This window comes from Hippichthys cyanospilos, chromosome 15 (genome assembly GCF_059441005.1).
Source record: "Hippichthys cyanospilos isolate Australia breed blue-spotted pipefish chromosome 15, RoL_Hcya_1.0, whole genome shotgun sequence".
Taxonomy (NCBI): Eukaryota; Metazoa; Chordata; class Actinopteri; order Syngnathiformes; family Syngnathidae; genus Hippichthys; species Hippichthys cyanospilos.
The window spans coordinates 14,011,387-14,028,958 of NC_142383.1; the positions used below are offsets into that span (position 1 = coordinate 14,011,387).

A 17,572-nucleotide genomic window follows, 5' to 3' on the forward strand; every position below is an offset into this window, starting at 1 on the left:
AAGTCTGCTTGGATCTAGCAAAACTGGCTTGAATTTTTAAATATATGAAAAAATATTGCTTTCATTTTAGTGTAAATTATGATAATTTGCTTCAATCTAGTCTCAAATGCTTGTTTTAAGCTTTATTTTGTAACATTTATTGAAGATTTTTAAGCGTGTAATTTTTAAGTCCCTTTACCATTTGAATGAGAATTATTTTCTTAAATTTTACTATGTATTGAAAACTATTTGCTCAAAGTGAGCAAATGTTATTTTTTTCAGTTTTCTTAAAATATTAGAAAAAATATTGCTTTCATTTTAGTGTAAATTACGATAATTTGCTTCAATCTAGTCTCAAATGCTTGTTTTAAGCTTTATTTTGTAACATTTATTGAAGATTTTTAAGCGTGTAATTTTTAAGTCCCTTTACCATTTGAATGAGAATTATTTTCTTAAATTTTACTATGTATTGAAAACTATTTGCTCAAAGTGAGCAAATGTTATTTTTTTTCACTCAGAGTTTTCTTAAAATATTAGAAAAAAAAAAGTCCTCATTAGGTTTTGGAACACAAGAAAAAAAATATTAAAAAAAAAATTGGCTGAAAATTTGCCATATTTTTTTTTCTCCTTGTTTTTGGTCCAGCACTTTTTGCAGTGTACTTCCAAACTTTTGTGTCTCAAGACCTCGAGTTAGCGGAAGCCACGTAAACATGAGTCATGCGCATATAGTGTAAGACATACCACCTTTATTAAATGCACAGTATCACAAGGAACATCTCCATTAATTGTTGTTAAGCTACTCACATGATGCACAAAGCATTGATTGATTGATTGATTGGTTAAAGCAAGGTTAAATCCGCCACACGCACAGCCTTGCGTCCGAGTGTACGCCGTCTCGCACACGCGTCATCTCAGACACGCTGTCGTATTTGCACGATAAGTAAAATGAATTTGCGCATGAATGAAAATGTCGTTTTTGTCCCTTTTACCACATATTTACAAAAAACAATTATCATCCCCAGCGCCCTCCAATCCCACATGATAGATTACATTCAAAAGAGGTCCCCGGCCTTCTGGATTACATTCAAAATAATATACTATTCATGATGCAAAGTCACAGTTATTCATCTGAAAAAGGATTCCCCAGAGGCTACAGTCAGTCAGAGGCCTTTTTTTTTTTTTTTTTTTTTTTTAAACGTCATTTATTAAAACAAATTTCTCCGCGCCTCCAAAAGTATGCTGAAAAATAACTGAAAACGATTGTATTCTCACCTGGATTATTTTTCCCACGAGCACAAAGAAAATCCAAATGGTATTTATTTACACCACATGAAGTGTGTATTGCCAGTGGCCCAGAACGCATGAAACCTGCTGAAGTATACTAGCTAGTTAATAACGTAGCCTACGAGTCGTATACGCAATTATCCCAACTGTACAGCGGCTGCTTTATCTACAGCGGACACGCCATTAACAACAAAGGCGATATTTTTCTTACTCGAAAAAAAAACTAACAAAAAATGTGACTTAGTCCTGTGACGTTATGTTTTTGTTATACTTGAAAACAGCTTTGAGTTGGACAAAAGTTCGCAATATGGTAGCGAAACTATGAACGTTTTTTTTTTTTTTTTTTTTTTTTTTAGCGTTGACATTTTTTGAATGGTCACATCCCAAGAAAATTCATTCAAATATTTTCAACTGCTAAGATTTTTAAAATCCTTTCGGCATTCGTTACAGCATGATCAATCTTCAAAATATCGGAATATTACGACGTACCGATATCGCAATTATCTCAATGATATTAGTGGTAAAGTATCGTAAACCCGTACCGTGACAATCATATTCTTGCGATACGGTTAGCAATACCGTATCGTGAGTTCTTCATGAATCCCCGCCCCCTCGAGCGAGAGTCGACGTAATCGGAATCGCGAACAAAATCGAACACGATGGCTTTGTATGAATTTTCTAAATTTCGTAAACAGCGACCAAAATGAGAATCTCTTTATTTTTCAATTGTTATTCTTTATTTTATTTTTTTTTCCGATTAGAACTTTTGTTCTCAACACCGTGACCATGTAGCTCCACCCCCAAAAATGACGACGCTGCTGGTGGATTTAAAAAAAAAAATCTGTAAAAATATAAAACAAGCTGTGCTCTTTTTTTTTTTTTTTTTTTCAGGGGTGGGGAGGGTGAGAGGCACAGCTCAATATCTCAACATCTGTGTGCTTTTTAAGTACATGGAATAATACAATTGCTCGAAGCACTCCCGACAACATTGAAAACACCACACGGTCGTCGGATATGTTTATGGCCGGTCTGTGGAAAGGTATTTACATAAAGTATGACATCATCGACGGGTAACAGGAGGCTGAGGGTGGGATCGAACGCTAATAAATGCAGTAGTCTCTTTGCTCAAGTGGAGGGTTTAGCAGAGGTGTCCAAAGTACGGCCCGGGGGCCATTTGCGGCCCGCCAGCCACCATTTTGCAGCCCTGCGGCATATGCTAAAAATATACGCAAAGCCACTCAAAAAGTGCAAAAAAAATCAAAATTTACTTTGATGTCGATTTTTTTTTTTAATAAGTACATTATGTAGATAAGGTGTAATTACTTTTTTTTTTGCTGTGTTTAATAAGTTAAAGTAAAAAAGAAAATTACTTGGCCCTTTTAGGATATTTTTTTCCTCAGTGGTCATCCATTGAAATACATTATTTAGACCTCCCTTCAAAACAGCGTGGAATGACAAAACATTGTTTTTACTTTGGTAACTATTTCGGATTTATAATGATAATATTTCATTCGTGGTATGTGGGATCCATTTAAACTTCATCAAATATGTTCAGCCCACTAAACAGGAGTTAACAACAAAAAAATCAGTCGCTTTGTTCAATTTCTCCAGTTTTGAAATACCTATTATATACATACATTCATGCATTGGTATAATATCTTGTATTCTTTGTATAATTTTCATGGTCTGCGTCATTAGTGTCTAAACTACGGCCCGGGGGCCATTTGCGGCCCACAATCCACATTTTTGCGGCCCGCAGACTATGCTAAAACTACATTTTGACATGGCCCACAATACTATTTAAAAAAGGTAATAAAAACGTTTAGTTGTATATGCCGTTCGAAGAAAATAAAATAAATACCTCTCCAACTTTAACAGAAAGCCTGGATTTAGTTGCTTTTTTTTTTAAATAACTACATTACATAGATGATGTGTAATTGCTTGGTTTGTTATTGATTTTTACCCTGTTTAAGAAGTCAAAGTAAAACAAAAAAGATACATTGCTCTCAAGTATTTCCATTTTTTTTTGTATGTGGCCCTCAAATGAAAACATTTATCTCAAAGTGACTGAACTTTATTTTACCCAATCAAATATGATGCGATATTTTTTTTTCAAATATATATGATTAGAATCATAAGTAAATAATATTCAAGAATCATATAATGTGTATGGGTTGGATTTTAGAAGAACTACAATCACGGATGATCATTTTTGAAATATGAACAAAAAAGGGGTCATAAATATCTAATCAATTATCGGCAATACGAAGAAAAAAATGTCTCGAAGGGGTTCATTTTAAATATACAGTATTTGTCATATTTCACCACATGCCTGTGTAGACAGTCAAAATATTTTTCAAAGCTTTGGAATTGTACTTTGTTTAAAAACAAGTCTTAAAGTACTATGTTTCTAAATTTGCGTTGGATTTACATGAAAATGCATTGTTCATATTGTAGTAGAATCGTTTAAAAAAGATGAGAAAGATCAATCCCTCAACGTGTGAGTTTGCCTTTGCTCACACTTGCTCGTTTCGTCACATGACCCAGAATGCATCGCGGCTCCCCCTGTTGACACCTGCCTGCTACTGCACGCGCGGTGGGGGAAACTTAAAGCAAATATGAGTCCCGAATTTAAGGCTTTTTCTCAACGCACTGACAACAGTTAACATTTACGGGGGACATTTACTCGCCTGCTAACTGTACACGGCTGCGCACCTCACACGCACACGCGCGCGCACACACACGCACTGTACAGCAGAGCGTAGTCGCCATCACCTCAGCCCAGTATGTCCAAGTAGACGGGGGACGCCTTGGCCAGGCTGTGGAGCATGGCGTGGATCTCCTTGATGTTGAGCCTCGTGTAGGGTTCCCTCTGCCAGCAGCCCAGCATCAGGTCGTAAACCTCCTTGGGGCAGGTGCGCGGCCGCTGGAGCACTCGGCCCTGCGTGATGCACTCGATCACCTGCCGTCAACATTTACTTCGTTGTGAATCCAGTATTGCGAGATGTCATATGACAAAACAATCTGTTTTATTTTCGAACAAAATGTTGAATGTTTGATATATTAAGAATAGTGTACCGACTAAATACATTCTTCTTGTTCTAAGCTATTTTAAAAAGTTTTTATCCTCCACGCATGCCAACAAAACAGTCATTGCCATCTAATTGATTTTCAGAGGCTTTTTGAGTACACTCTGCAAGCACTAGTGATACCGTGTCGCCGAACTGCATTGCGCTTCCATAAATGTCCACTGTGAGGCACCCTAAACTTTGGGGGGGGGGAAACATTCAAACTCATCTTAAACAGTGGTTCTTAATCTGAGTTTAATCGAACCTTAGGGGTTAACTGTCTCTGGGTGGGCGGAGCCTCCAGTGGGTAGGTCAAGACACACCTGACTCATCATGTCAATTTGTGCAGACATGCCTCGCTTGGCTATAACTTGCTGCAGATGATCACGTTGAGCGCAGATCTATTTTACGCTCCAGTAAAATATCGTATACTGTACCTATGTCTTGAAGTTGGAAAAAAAAATCAAAATAATAATAATAACATACAAAATCAGTTTGTTTGACTAGAATGCGCAAACATTTGTGTTTTTGTTTTTGTTTGCCTTTGTGAGGTCACTTTTTGAGAGCCAACTTGTAAGATCGGTAAAAGATACGGAAGGCGCCTTAAATGTCCTAACTTGCTTTCCATTGGTGTAGCTTCATCCAATCATCTCCCAGAAGTATCCAACATATTAAATTTGCCGTACCTATTGGTTCAGACACGCAAATGCATCATGTCCTCCAAAGAGCATGATCACATTTATTCTTCTGTTTCTTAGTTGGCTACTGAAGAACGTCGGGACTGACCTCATTGTTGGAGAGCTGGTACCAGGGCTGCTTGCCGTAGGTGAAGATCTCCCAGAGGACCACGCCCAGGCTCCACACGTCGCTCTCGGTGGTGAAGCGTCGGTACATGATGCTCTCGGGGGGCATCCAGCGGATGGGCAGCATCGTGTGGCCGCCCACCTGCCACAAGACCCCGCAAGCCAGCAGGTGAAAAACGGTACAAACACAACCACATCATCTGGAAGCACCCCAAAAAATCGAAAAGGCAAATTTTTCAATGAATAACAGATTAATGTGCATCTATGGGCAGATTCACTGTACGTTTGATCGAATTGTGTCTTAGCAATATGGTGGAAGCCGATCCAAAGGAAGCGTAATCCCTTCATGGCCCTACAGTCACAGAGGATAATCAGTCCCCCCTTTAACTCTCTGTGAAGACATCTTTATAATAAAGGGGAAAAAAAGGAATCTGCTCAATTTTTGCTCTCTTGGACCTCATTACCATAGAGACTAATCCATGTATGCAGATCATGTCATTTGCATATAAATGGCATCCAAAATGAAAATGAACACGGAGAATATAAATGCACTGACTCTGTAGTAGTCGGTGCTGTAGACGTCTCTGGACATGCCAAAGTCTCCGATCTTGACCAGGAGGTTCTCGCCCACCAGGCAGTTCCTGGTGGCCAGGTCTCTGTGGACGAAATGCTGCGACGCCAAGTAGACCATGCCGGCCGCGATCTGCTGGGCGATGTGCAACATCTGGGACTGCGTCAGCTCCACCAGGATGCTGTGCTGGCCGTCCGCCATCAAGACCGCATCCGGACCGTGGGACCTGCATGGGACGGGACAAAAAGCGTTGGTGGGTAAGTTAGGATTAAAAACTCAAGAGGGAATCAACAACCAAGAAAAACTGGGAATGTGCCAACAACTAAAACGGCGCAGGAAGAACTTGAATTAGAAACGATCTATTACTGCAACCCAAATACTAACGTCAATCATCTTGGGAGTTTGCCCTCTGCTGTGGGCAGGTGGTACTGCACCCATACCAATCTCATATATATATATATATATATATATATATATATATATATATATATATATCACAATAATATTCTACTTAAGTTGCATGCAATTAATTGAAATTTTTTATTTTTTTTTCATTTGTTCACAAAATATTTTGTATAGAACACATAGTAAAATGAACTAAAGATGAATTTAAATTAATAAATTACAAAATAAATAAATAGTATTGATGCAGGTATTCAATGGAAGGAAAATGCCCCAATCAGACTACCTTATGTAGCCGTACAATTTGTTTTTAAAATAATATGGTGCTGCAGTGGCTCATTCTGGACACTGGAGGACACCCATGACACATGATAGAAAATGTTTATAACGCCTAAAGAAGAAGTCAGGATGTCATATCAAATACGGAAGGGTTGTGTTCTAACTACTGAGCTGGTAATAATGTAAATGTCAACAGAAATGCAAGACTGATTGCTTATAATACAACACGAACCAAAACCAAACGTCTGGTAATGGCCCAGATGATGATGAGCAGTAGCAGGATGAAGCTAAATGCTAATGCTACAGAAAACGCTTGTATAATTTTCCACTTTCCGTCAATGACTTGATCAGCAAGCTATTTTTCATAAGCATGGCAAGTGGTCACTTCTGCTCGGAAGTTACAGTCCTCATCTGGGCGTCGCTTGTGTGATATTTTTGGCTGTTGATTATTGACAGCGGGCTGATGGGTTCAAGTCGATTTTTAATGCTTCATAAAATTATCTTGCGAGCTGGATCAAACCTCCTTGACATTTAACATGTCTCTATGTATGGTAGAAATTGTAAGGGTCCCAAAACGTACCCTTGAGGAATCCCAGCTATTGTACCCTCAATGTAAAATGTTTGAACAATTTTTCCGACTAAAATGTGGATATTTGTGGAGGCCTGGAAGAAGTTTGTTCTATTACCTGAGGAACTTGTTGAGGTCGCCGTGTTTCATGTACTCAAAGACCATGATGAGGGGGTCGCTGTCCACACACACGCCATAGAAGGTGACAATGTGCTCGTGCTGCAGGTTGGTGAGCAGCTCCGCCTCCCGGTAGAAGTCGGCACGGCCGCTCTCGCTGGCCTCCTTCAGGGTCTGTCGGCGCACACACGAGCAGGAATCCATAAAGACGCGGCTCGTATTGATTATCGATCTTTCTGTAGACTTCTTCCTGTACCTTGACGGCCACGTGGATCTTTTCGTGGTCAGGTGTCAGGTTGTAGCACTCGGCCAGGAAGACCTTGCCGAAAGCGCCCTCGCCCAGCTCTCGCTTCAGCACGATGTTGTGTCTCTTGATGTGCTGCACGACTGCGGCCGGCCGCGCATCACACAAATATAATTTGTGACTGCGATGTCAATAGTTTTCAAAACTCAAATCATATTTCCCCATCCAAATGAATGGAAACATCATCAATCTGTTCCTACCCCGGGAAAATCTACCAAAAACATATAAATTGAGTTTAATAAAATAAATATTAATTCATTGTGACTTGGCCGTCTGGAGTCAATGTCGTAACGTCATGAAAAAAAGTTTTCATAGAGCATAAAGAATATGTACTACTTGAGTATTGTCTGATGTGTTGTCTGTGTTGTTATGCCCTGGCCTAAATGCTCAAATATTTGTTCCTTAAAGGTGAAGTCAAGAAAAAAAAATATTTTCGTAATGTGTTTGATACACCCCCACTATCTAAACACAGCAGTCTGATTAATATTGCATTTATTATTTAAAAAAAATAACTTCCATCCTTGTTATTGGGCATTTAATTAGACTGTTAATGTTCCAATTTATGTTACAGTAGATAACAAGTAGTAAATATACTTTTTTTATAATAAAACCTCCACCATTTTCAATGAACGGTTAAGCCTGCTATCCTACTGTATTTTAATGTTCATAATTTAAATGGTCATAACAGTGCATCACTTATCTATTTTTTGGTGGTACTTAATGTGGTCCTTTTTAAAACCACTTTCAATATTTGATTTAATTTCCTGCATCCGGTGTCCATTCCCTTTCCACGTAAATGGATTTATTTGGAAAGGTAGCACGTTACAGGATGGGGCGGGAACTCACACGTGTCCGGTTTCAGCAGGCTGCCGGAGTTGCCGAAGTATTGCGGGTTCTCGATGACGGGGATCTTGGTCATGCCGATGATGACGGCGTCGGGCGCCATCTCGGAGGACGACGGCGTGTTGTTGCCGTTGGAAACGTGGTGGAGGGGGCTGGCCGAGTCATCGTCGTTGCTGATAACCGACGAGGAACCTGTCGACACGAGGGCGAAGGAGGTTGATGGGTGTGTTGAAAGAAACGCTCATTTTATTGGAAGTAACTACACAAAAAACTCATGTCAATGCATTCGTACTGTAGTTTCAGGAAAACAATGTTTTTTTGGTGTAATAATCAATCATACTTTTTGGGAACAATCATTTAAATATACACAATTACGTACATGGACAATTCATAATTAAATAATTTGAATTAAAGCCATGGGATGGCACACTCCTTGACTACTTATCTCACATAAGTAGTCAAGCCATTTTGAAATTTGGCATGTTGTCACCATCTGGGTGAAAGTTCAGCTCCCTACTGTCTTCTTGCACCCTTGTGCGGTATTTTGATCATTTTTGGGTCAGTCTCTTTCTCATCATTCTTGCAGTATTTTAGCTAAAGGATGGCAAACTTCTGGTGGTGTGATAACAAAGTGGTTGTGCCATGTTAAAATTTGTCATGTTGTCACCATCTGGGTGAAATTTCAGCTCCCTAGTGTTTTTTTTTTCAACGTTTCCCTTTGGCGTAAATTGCTTTTGATGTAAGGATCGCACAAAATACCCCACAAGGGTTAATTGTATTTTATTTTGTTGCTGTACAACCCCCTGAGGGGGGCGCCAGAGGACTCTGGGGGAGACGTAAAGGCTTGCGAAATAAAGAAAACACGACTGAGCACATTTTGTATTAACAAGTGTAAAAGAAGATCACCTTTAATCCCAAACTTGGAGTTCCTTCCGTATTTAAGTATAATCACCATGAGAACGCAGCCCATCAAGGCCACGCCGGCGATGCCCACCACCACGTAAACCTGGTAGGGGAAAAAAAAAACATTTATACAGTAAATATAAAAAGGGATGGCATTTTAACACAACTTCATTGAGGAAAGTTAGTGTAAGTTTTCATGGCTTGTTTCTCACTTACAGCAATGCTGTCATCCATTGGAGGCAATGGCGAGTCTGAAAGTAAGGACAAATTCATTTTGAGTCCTTAAAAGTCACATAATCAATGTCCATTTTTTTCATTGGGGTGTATATGACAAATTGAGTCTTATCAGTTCAGACTGTCAGTTCAAATCCATAAGTTAATTTAGTTATTGGAAATAATGCTCAAAATAAATACAAAAACATTTTTGAATCATTTTCTTCCACATTATCCACAGATTTTAGACAAGGGATAGCACACTTCTTGTTGTGTGACATGTTGTCACCATCTGGGTGAAATTTCAGCTCCCTTGTTTTAATACTGACCCTTTGATTGAAATGCCTTTGAAGTAAAGATCAAATGATTGGACACAATGCCACAGGTTATGAAAGGATGTTTTTTTTCATTTCAGGCACTTTGATGCGCTTTAAGTTTTTTTTTTCAGGTTCAGAATAAGCTGTAACCTGTATAAACCTCTGTAAAAAGTAAACTTGTTGAAAGTTGGTTTATAGGGCTTTTTTATTTTGTTAATGTTAAAAAGGTTACAATTTTAGGTAATAGTTATGTATAGTCACCGCAGCGAGTGGGGGGGCACTAAATGTTTTCTCCTTCCAGGGGGCGGGCCTTAGTGTCACGCACTGTGATGTCATTTTCGGTCAACAGCAAGTGATAACAAAAACTTTGACTTGTAGTGTTTTTGATATTGCATAATATCACGATGGATACGATACAACAATACAAAAAAAAAGAAATGTCCTACCAGTGGTGTCTGGACAGATGAAGACAGGCAGCAGCAGAAGTGGAGAATAAAGCACGGTTAATTCAAAACAATCATACGCTACAAGCAAACATGCTGCTGGCGTGTTGACTCACAGTAGTAGAAAGGATCTTCAGCAGGAGGGTAGACAAAATCTAAATTAGCAACGGAGTGTATCAGGAGTAGTCGAAAAAGCGGGAAACTTTGGCGCACCTGTGTGGTCGTAGGGCGGGTCGATGAACTGCGCCGCCACCATCTTCTCGTCGCGGCCGTATTGGTTCTTAGCCACCAGGCGGTAGACGCCGTTGTGGATGTGCGTGGGGTTGTCCAGCTGCAGGCAACCGTGGTACTCGCTCTTGGTGGACTGGTGGATCATAGTCTGGATGTAGTCCTGCTCCTCTAGCGTCACGTTATCAAAGTACCACTGAAGCTCCGGCTTGGGGTTGCCCGTCATGCTGAAGGGGATGCACCAGTGGTGGCCCCGCTCCGGTTCTAGTAGCTGCTGGATGACGGGGGCGACTGACGGGGCGGGCGGTCGCACGGGGGTCGGGGGCGGTTGGCAATCAACGACCGGGAAGGGAGGAGCAACATTGAGAGGCTGAGAGAGGACATGTTGTTTCGGGGGTGTCGAGTGTGGAGATGAGCGACGCCCGTGTTAGCACCGGTACGGCGACAAACGTTAGCGGATGCTAACCGGAGCGATGGTTTTGCGGGGTTTGGGAGTTTTGTGAAAAATGTGCTAACGGTGGCTATGTTGTTGACGGTTGCTGGAGATAATGCCAAATGTTCGATGATCAAATGCAAAAAATGCTGTCATATGGAAGCATGAGGGATGCTAATATGAAGTCAACCTTTTAGACTGGCAAACTTGTTCTAAAGTATTTACAAATACATTTGAGCATGTTTACAAATATGTTCAAACATGCAAAGCTGCTTGAACATATTTGGAACACGTTGAAACCCGTTCAAATGTACACATAAATATTCGTTTAAATTAAAATATAATGTTTAAATTTCTTTGCACTTCACTGTACTCCCTGAAAAGTTGTATGATCACATTTTGATTGTGGCATATTCCTTCCACTGGATTTTTGTATTTGATTGGATTTATTAATTCATTTATTCCTACATTTATTATAAATTCATGCTTTCTGTATAAAATATGAATTTCATGTAGGGATGGAAAAAAAATCATAGAAAGTTTCTATTCATTTCATGCAATTTAAGGAAAAATGTTACATATAAAATAACATACTTTTTGGTCATTTATGATCACACATATATATAAATGTATATATGTATATAAATGTATATAGGTATATGTGTGTGTGTGTGTGTGTGTGTGTGTGTGTGTGTGTGTGTGTGTGTGTGTGTGTGTGTGTGTGTGACAATAATTCTTTACAATCTACGAGATATATATGGGACCAAATAGAATGTTATTTTACATATGTACTGTATATGCTAAAGCTAAAACGTTTTGACACCCTTGTAGAACATACTTGTAAATATTTTGATACAAATATCAGAAATGTCATACAAAAGTGAGGAAGTGCCATTGTGGCGTTAATATTTTTGATCGTAAAGTAACCGCGTGCATCTTTTCAAATACTTTCAAACATGTTTACAAGTATGGTCAAGCAGATTTGCGAGTATGTTTGAATATAGCCACAAATTTGTTCAAATCTACTCTTAAAATCTGCTAACGTACTTGTAAATGTTTCATTGTACTTGCAACAATGTTGGAATACACTCTTAATCTTAATCTCTTAAAACTCTGTACCTAATACCTGACCAAGCATCAAACTACCAGTAACTCTTGGTGAACGGCGACAAACAACCCCAAGGTGAACAATGAGAAAGGAAACACGCGGAAGCAGACGATGGCGTGGCTTTACAGGAGGAAGAGTTATGGACAGGAAACCACATCAAGGAGTCAATAAGATCAACGGAGGCAGTAATGAACATGGTGACCAGCGCTTCTGCCGCTTCCGCTTGGAAACAAAACAACAACGTGCGTAAAGACCCGAATGCTAGCGCGCTAATGCGTGTGCTTACAGAGGACGTTGAGCTGCAGCGTGGCCTCAGTCTGACCCACCATGTTCTCGGCGGTGCATGTGATCACCAGCCCGTTGTCCTCGGGAGAGAGGTTGGTGAGGGTCAGCCTGCTCTCTGTCTCCATCGGGTCAATCTGGACGCATAGGGTAAGATGGAGTTGTAAACAACCGCCCGAAAAATAGCAGATAGTCAGCCGTAATATAGCGACCTTCCGCGAGGTTGAATGCTAAATCTCGCGCGTAAAAGACGATTGTAGCATTTGTGTCACACTAAAAGTTCACTTGGTCAAGTTGTAGACCAGAAATGTCCAAACGTCTTCCACTGAGGGCAACACGCAGAAATATTGACATGTCAAAATGTAATTTTTTTTTATATTTTCCACAGGACATCTATAATATGAATAGCGGGCCGCAAGTGGTCCCCGAGCCATATTTTGGACACCTGTGCTGTTTACTTTTCACCATATTCCAATCGTCGCTAGCGCCCCCAAAATTAAAACTAACCTTTTCAGCCAATCACTATGTTGAATTTATGTCTTTTTTTTTTTAAAGCCAAGGCCTCATTTTAAATAGGGCAAATTAGCCTGGACTATTTTTACTTGAAGATTTCTACGCCAGTTTTATGCTCTGCTGACTATTTATGTCAGTAGGTTGCATTCTGTCTAGTGCAGCACCTCTTTTCATACCACCCACTTGGTTTATGAATAAAAGTATGAGAAATAAATACCAATCACGCTACCGAGTTTGTTGTACATACCCCAGCAACCTTTTTGGCCACGCCCCCTTTCAAACTCCTTACATAGTATCCATAAAACAAAGCTTATTTAACTAATTTTTAGCATATTGCTAGCTCTGTTGATTTTAGGTCACAGAACACAATTTTTCTCAAACTTTTTAAGGCACGCAGCCTCTTTCGCACCCCAACTACGTTGCTGCGCTGCATTCGTTGCACCATTATCTCTGTCAAACCGACTCAACAGAGCATCTAAACCAGTGCTTCTCAATTATTCTCAAAAAAAAAATCATTTCACTTGATGCGTTGACTATAATTGAAATCGTTATTCAAATTGTACAAGTATACCTAAAACGATATCCTTTTTATCATTAATGAAAGAAAAAAGCCATTTAAATGAACTTTCTGCAAATATTTCCTTTCGTATTTACAGTTTCATACAGGTTACAGCCGATTGTGAATCTGAAAAAAATTGCTCAAATTGTAGAAAAAAAAACGTTTGATGCTGGGGGAGAAAGATTAAAAGAATATATACTGTAATCACGTAAAATAATCCGAATTGAAACATTAATGATTGATCGAAACAAAAGCTATTTAGCATGTAGCTATGCTGTTTTGACCTCAGTTTTCCAAACACACTAAGCAAAACCGTGATGCATATCCACCGAAAGCTTTGTAGATATGTTCATTTTAATCTCGAAAACCTTCATTGTGTTTCAGGTGCGTTTATGGCTCTTATTTGCGGCGTAGTTGAAGGAGGTGTTGAATTTCGGCGGGTCGAAGCCAGAGCTTGAAAAATTAGACACATCTAGGACTGCGCTGTAAACCCCGGAGAATGAAACCCTAGCCCCAACTTCAGCCTTTCAGAATTTAACCTGAAGCCTCATCGGATCTTGCGGGTTTATCAGATTAGACCGGCTCACCTCGTAGTGCGAGAAGATCATGTCCAGGTTCCACTGGATCTCGGGAGACGGCGAGCCCGAGGCGCTGCACAACGCTTTGACGTCGCCGCCCTGCATTTCGGTAACCACCGTCGGGGTGACCTCTACTTGAGGGACCACTGCGGGACACAAGGAGACGTTCTTATGTAGGTGAGTGAGAGGTGGGGCCTGGGGGGGAAACTGTAAACCCTCGATCGATCCTTCTCCCGACTTTCAGGAAGCTTGCGCCAACGTGGCTTATTTTAACGCGGTTTCGCATTACCGCAATCAGGCGGAGTAAACGTGGCGAAGTCTTGTGCATCTCCTTGATCGTCCTTGCATTGCAGATCTTGGTTGTCGCCTTCCTCTTGGATCCTCAGTTTGATCCAGAGGTTCTCGCAGATGCAGTCCAGAGGGTTTCCGGACAACAGTAGACTTAAAAAAAAAAACAATCATCGTTTATTTGTACACAAACTTGCTATATTCAGTTATTCTGATTATTTGAGGAAAAATCTTATCTTCTTTGAGGGGTCAAAAAGTTTGAGAAACCTAGACTTGGATAAGCTACAAACCCAACAGCTTGCATTTGAAAGACAAGTCTTACGAATAGGAGACGTTATAGTTCTGGAAGGTCCTCCATGACAACATGGAAAGGTTGTTGTCTTGCAAATTCCTAAAAAAACAAAAGAAAGTTCCTTCTTAGGCCATTTCTATAAAGCATTTGATGAGATTAAAGGGTCTCTAGCTAGCTAGCAACCACCACTTGTGTCTGTCCCGTAGAATACTAACAAAAACGTTTTAGTAGTAGCCGTACTAGGTCGTACTCGGATTTTTCAATTCAATGATTGTAAACTGTGAAAAAATATATAATATATCACCCTGAAATTGATAAAAGGCTTCTTACACATATTGTAGTCTTGTATTGTTGTAAAAGGCATCCGGAGATATGAATGTCAATCTGGTCCTGGTCACTGTTCTGTGGGAAATTACAGCTTCAGTCAGGTGAGCCCAGCAAAGTGCCTTGATCGCATAATCGTCATACTGTTTTTGTGGCGCCTTGAGATAAGAGTTGAATTCATTCCGCGTCCACGCTCACAGTTCAAAATAATCGTATCTCAATTCATCAATCACAGAATTTGATTTTTGCGTTTTTTTTAAGAAGGTATAATAACACTATCAAGTCATTTTCTGTAGCAAACAGAATTTATGACTATGCTTGTAAAACCACAATGAACCATTAGCATGTCAGTGGTATTTTCCATTATGTGTTAGCATTAGACTATCGCGAACATGATTTATACTACAAAACGTGTGCAATACTTACAGATTTCTGAGATTTATGTAGTGCCTCAGACTGTTGTCGTTGAGCTCAAACAACCTGTTTTGATTCGCGATGTATCTATCAGGGAACAGACAATAACAAAACATTATAGATTTTGCGGCGGGTTTTATTTGTGCCCTGTGATTGGCTCGTGACTAGTCTAAGGTGCACCCTGGCTCAGGTGATGTAGGAAATTAATCGATCAACCAATATACGATAAGTATTATGTAAAATCACAAAGAAAAAAAATCATTGCAGCATACCCTCTTGAACTAAGCTTTAGCATACCATTTTGAACCGAAACGGAATTATATCCAACCAAATTTCTCCATTTTTGAACTGTCCTTTAATAATTTTGCTCCCCTAAAACTGTCCAATTATTATTGCATATACCCGGGCTAAGCTCACTTTATGATGGGAAATGTAGCAAGTTAACTAAATAAAAAATTACCATAAGGCACAAACTTATAAGATTACCGATACGGGTGTGACAAAAAAACGATTTGAAGCGTCAAAATAATTTTTTGACGTTTTGAGTTCATCTAAGTAAACTGAATCCTTCCAATTTGAAATATATTGCGGTACCGTGAATATTATCATGACAAAAAATGTATCGCATTTTACGCTTTATTGAAACTAAATCACATCAGGTTGAACTGAATTGGAAAAGTTCGGTGGGAAGTTTAGCTTATGTTCCGTACAAAAAAGCTCACATTCATGATACGAATTAAAAACCATAAATGAATCAAATTACAACGAGTGGGTCTAACGAAAACCAGTTCGAACCGTAAAAGAGTTTTTCAACAAATCATTTGAGTGGATCTAAGCAAGCTGAATCGTTCCAATTTTAAATATATCGAGACACAATAGATTTTATCATAACAGAAAACTGAAACGTCGGACCGAAACGTAATCCTGCCGAGTTGAGCCGAATCGACTTGTTCGACTTTTTAACTGTCCTTGAATCGTTTTTCACCGCGCGAATCAAACTGCAACAAATTGTCTTTAATCGAGAAATACACACCCTAAATAGACAAATGAAAACAGCCCAATTATCTTTGTATATGCCCGGTCAAGTTGAGTTTTTGGTGGGAAATTTAGCATACGTTCTGGACAAAACTGCAGACTGTTATTGATGCGAACTTTTAAGAACCTTGAATTCATCAAAAAAAACTTTTGGAAAGTAATAGACGCAGGACTGGGTGCTAGCCAATCAGGGGATAGTCCATTACAGCTTCTGCAACATTAAAAAAATGCTTATTTCATTAATATTGTGGAAAAAAAATGTCTAGTATGTTTGAGTTAAAAAAAAAACTAAAAAAATTGTATATTTTTGCAGCTGCATCATGTGTGATCGTGTATGTCTTGGCTCTCTACACATTTAACCTGCATGTGTGCAATCTGTCAACAACCTATTTTTGGGGGGGGGGGGGGGGGGGGGGGTGTTCACACTGACGCCCCTTTATGGACAGCTTCTCGAAAGCCGGGCCTGGATACGCGTATGTGTGTGTGTGTATTTTATGGAATGTTGTGTAAATCCAAATAAACGTGCACGAGCATTACGCACGCGCGGTTCGGTGTTCGTAACACGTAGAAAAAAAACAATACGATTTGATGATGATGAAATAATATGTGATGATATTAGGAGGTCGTGGTGATTCGGGGGGGGGGGGTGAACATGATCACCTTCATCCTTCTAACATCTCATCATCATCGTCAAGTTGAAGACGCGCGCGCGCGCACACGCACTTACATATCGGTGATGTTTTCCATGTCGTCCAGAGTGAGCAGCGGGAAATCCTCGATGCTCGGCGCCGCTCCGTCGACGCACGCGATCCGCGCCACGGTGCAGGTGCAGGCGGCGGGGCAGGCGGCGCTCAGCCCCCGCAATCCACGCAGCGCCAGCAGGAGGAATCCGAGCCAAGCCATGCCATGCCAGTCCATCGCAAAAAAAAAAAAAAAAATATCCAGGAGGATAAAAAAAAAAATCCTAAACAACACACCTCTTGTGTTGTCCCCCCTCCCTCTCCCCTTCGACCCACCCACCCCCCCTTTAGATGTAAAATGTCTCCGTGGGATTAAACCCCTCTCCTCTATTAAATCGCGATCCGCACGGAGGGCTTGCCGGAGGAGGAGGTGGAGGATGAGGAGGAGGGGGGGTGGGGTGAGGGTTGTGGTGGTGGTGGTGGGGGGAGCGGGGGGGGATCAGGGTGCCATGGAGCGGCCTTGGCGTGTCTGCAGAGCCGCGATCGCGCACGACACGCTCACCGCCGTTGGTGGAGGTGTCAAGTGCTCCAGCAGCAGCAGCAGCAGATGATGATGATGATGATGAAGCTGATGATGGTGCCGTCTCACTTCTCCGGAGCCCGCATGCCTCCCTCACCCCCTTCTTCACTTTTTTTTTTTTGCCTTGTAAAAACAAATATGACGTGTTCCAGATGTTTGGAGAT

General features: G+C 40.4%; 1 protein-coding gene and 1 long non-coding RNA gene across 2 annotated transcripts; one reads left to right on the top strand and one right to left on the bottom strand.

Annotated features, from left to right (window-relative positions):
• Positions 1-705: 705 nt before the first annotated feature.
• On the bottom strand, positions 706-17,175 carry ntrk2b (neurotrophic tyrosine kinase, receptor, type 2b). The gene is made up of 16 exons (XM_088434108.1): positions 16,876-17,175; positions 15,126-15,200; positions 14,706-14,777; positions 14,406-14,474; positions 14,085-14,236; positions 13,805-13,941; positions 12,150-12,282; positions 10,263-10,613; positions 9,338-9,372; positions 9,125-9,224; positions 8,222-8,410; positions 7,328-7,458; positions 7,073-7,245; positions 5,691-5,931; positions 5,118-5,276; positions 706-4,225 (listed from the first exon to the last, which is right to left on the bottom strand). Exons 1-16 carry the CDS (start codon positions 17,064-17,066, stop codon positions 4,040-4,042), a joined length of 2,394 nt encoding a protein of 797 aa, XP_088290234.1. The 5' UTR covers positions 17,067-17,175; the 3' UTR covers positions 706-4,039.
• On the top strand, positions 4,940-9,372 carry LOC148411796 (uncharacterized). Its single transcript, XR_015867860.1, has 3 exons — positions 4,940-5,303; positions 5,769-5,958; positions 8,241-9,372. It is a non-coding gene; the product is annotated as an uncharacterized LOC148411796 (long non-coding RNA).
• Positions 17,176-17,572: the final 397 nt, after the last annotated feature.